The 3,210-nt window shown below is 44.0% G+C and overlaps 1 protein-coding gene across 1 annotated transcript; it reads left to right on the top strand.

Moving 5' to 3' along the window:
- Positions 1-810: 810 nt before the first annotated feature.
- PRPS1L1 (phosphoribosyl pyrophosphate synthetase 1 like 1) lies at positions 811-1,767 on the top strand (the record flags this gene model as incomplete). The annotated part of the gene is made up of 1 exon (XM_080701767.1): positions 811-1,767. One exon carries the CDS (start codon positions 811-813, stop codon positions 1,765-1,767), a length of 957 nt encoding a protein of 318 aa, XP_080557893.1.
- Positions 1,768-3,210: the final 1,443 nt, after the last annotated feature.

Raw genomic sequence — 3,210 nt, forward strand, 5'->3', positions numbered from 1 at the left:
ATACCCCCAGCCCTATGTTTTAGTCTATTTGGAAAGTGTCTCACTGAGTTGCAAAGGGCATAAGTAGCTGAGGCTGTCCGCCAACTGGGATCCTCCTGTCTCAACTTTCCAAATGCTGGGATTCTGAGCGTGTACCACCACATCCGCTCCCTTTTCTAATTTTTAATTTTTCTAATTTTTTAAATTTATGAGAGGAACTCTAAAATAACACTTTGCACATACTTCCTCTAGTCTCTTTACTTTTAAACTTTTGTGCTTTGGGCCCCCTGTAGAAGTTTCAATTTTTTTGTATATAAACTTAAGCATCCCTAGGAAACTAATAAGGACGTGAATAATGAATAATAATGAATGATAGAGCCAGGCGTGGTGGCGCACGCTTGGAATCCCATCTTTTGGGGGCTGAGACAAGAGGATCCGGGTTTGCGGACAGCCTCAGCTACTTAGTGAGGCCCTCCGCAACTTAATGAGACCCTGTTTCAAAATAAAGAATAAAAAATAGGGCAGGGGTGTAGCTCGGAGGTAGAATGCCCCTGGGTTCTCTCCCAGTACCGCAAAAAAAAAGAATGATAGTAGTAAAAATTCCACAGATTCCACAAACTGGAAAGACTTGATGGTTCAGGGTAAACCGTGGAATGTCAATCACGACTCTTTAGCACCGCGCTCCGGAAGTGACGGCTGAGCACCCCTCCCCCACGCGCCCTCCAGCCACCGGAAGCCGGAAGCCGTTAACGGACGCCCGTCGGACTTCCATTTCGAATTCAGCAGCGGTCATTAGAGCTGGATCAGGAATCTCTGGGGAAAGCTGTCAAGATGCCAAATATCAAAATCTTCAGTGGCAGCTCCCACCCGGACTTATCCCAGAAAATTGCCGACCGCCTGGGCCTGGAGCTAGGCAAGGTGGTGACTAAGAAGTTCAGCAACCAGGAGACCTGCGTGGAGATTGGTGAGAGTGTGCGTGGCGAGGACGTCTACATCGTCCAGAGCGGTTGCGGGGAGATCAACGACAGCCTGATGGAGCTTCTGATTATGATCAATGCCTGCAAGATTGCTTCAGCCAACCGCGTGACGGCAGTCATCCCCTGCTTCCCCTATGCCCGGCAGGATAAGAAGGACAAGAGCCGGGCCCCAATCTCGGCTAAACTTGTGGCAAATATGCTGTCTATAGCAGGTGCCGACCATATCATCACCATGGATCTACATGCTTCTCAGATTCAGGGTTTTTTTGATATCCCAGTAGACAATTTGTATGCAGAGCCAGCCGTCCTAAAGTGGATAAGGGAGAATATTTCAGAGTGGAGGAATTGCATTATTGTGTCGCCTGACGCTGGCGGAGCCAAGAGAGTGACCTCCATCGCAGACCGTTTGAATGTGGACTTTGCCTTAATTCACAAAGAACGGAAGAAGGCCAATGAAGTGGACCGCATGGTGCTGGTGGGAGATGTGAAGGATCGTGTCGCCATCCTTGTGGATGACATGGCTGACACTTGTGGTACGATCTGCCATGCCGCCGACAAACTTCTTTCAGCTGGAGCCACTAGAGTTTATGCGATCTTGACTCACGGAATCTTTTCTGGCCCCGCCATTGCTCGCATCGACGGTGCATGCTTTGAAGCAGTGGTAGTCACCAATACCATACCTCAAGAGGATAAGATGAGACATTGCTCCAAAATACAGGTGATAGACATCTCCATGATCCTTGCAGAAGCCATCCGGAGAACTCACAATGGGGAATCAGTTTCCTACCTTTTCAGCCATGTTCCTTTGTAACAGAGTGACTTGCAAGTTATTCTATATTAAAATAAAATGAGATGTAATAAAAATAAACCTTCCTCATTATTCTGTCTTGGTTTTTGATGAAAAGTTCAGAAGACCCAGCTTGCTCCAGTGAGTTTTTCTACAACCTATATCAGGTATACATGGTTTTCTTCTGTTGGGGAAAGATACAGAGAACTGCTGAAGTTTTCTGAATGGCTTGTCTCATGCTGGCTTTTATGATTTTGTTAGCCCTGCAGGTTGGGGAGGGGTGAGGGGGGATTAGTATTTTACCCTGGGACATTCTACCTGTACACACTCCCAGATCTTTTTAGTTTTGAAACAGGCTATAACTAAGTTACTTAGAATCTTGCTACATTGCTGAGGCTTTCCTCAAACCTACAATCCACCTGTCTCAGCCTCCCAAATACCGGGATTGCAGGTAGGATTATAGACCTTCCAGTGTGCTGTGTATAGGTAGTTGAGAACAATTAGCAACAAATCTACCAGTACACAAGTTCTCCAAGATCTATGGGCATACTAGTACTAGTTATTGTTGAACTAACTGAAAGGCAGGAGCAAACAGTTTTAAGCAGCCGTTGGTATCATAGGAGGCAGTAAAGTGCAGCAAAAGCTTATTTTTAGTTAAAATTGTATTATAATTATTAGTGCATATTAATTTTACAAAACAATAGATTTCACTGTGAGAAAGCTAAGCACCATCTGGGGACTATCTTGGGTTCTTAGTTATATCCGGTCCTTCGAATTTCAACCATCTTGACCTTCTCTTAGTTAAATATCCAACTGAGCCCAAATGGTCAGTATTCCCTATTCTTCTGAAACACTGACTTCCTGCTACATAATTCCTCGTAAGCACATTAGGTGTTTGACGGTAGCTTTATCTTCCTTTGCCTAGTTCCTCTATAGTAGTTTTTAGGTGGCATCATAGCACCTTTATTTTATTTTATTTTTTTAATTTTTTTTTTTTTGTGTGTGTGTGGTACTGGGGGTGGAACCCAGAGGCTTTCTACCTCCGGGCTATACTCCCAGACCTTTTTTATATTTTATTTGGAAACAGGGTCTCACTAAGTTTCTGAAAGCCTCAATAAGTAGCTGAGGCTGGTTTTGAACCCGTGCGATCCTCCTGGCTCAGCCTCCCAAGCGCGGGGATTACAAGCGTGCGCCACCACGCCTGGCTAGCACCTTTATTTTAAACATTTAATTTTCATCTTTCCTTGTAGTTGGCTGGCCTCTCAACCTAGATCTATATTTCAAAATGATACTTTTGTCTTTTCTAAGAGAAACCATTAAAATGTCTGCATATTGTGGGTGGCAGGAGGGAAGGCACTAATGTATTATGTGAAATTTCTGATTTTCAATAATATACAGAAGAGTTCTAAGTTTCTAAAAGGTAAAACAAAAATGAAATATCTCTAAACAATATTCAGATTGTTGTAA

This window comes from Muscardinus avellanarius (assembly GCF_963383645.1).
Source record: "Muscardinus avellanarius genome assembly, chromosome: 9".
In the NCBI taxonomy this organism is placed as follows: domain Eukaryota; kingdom Metazoa; phylum Chordata; class Mammalia; order Rodentia; family Gliridae; genus Muscardinus; species Muscardinus avellanarius.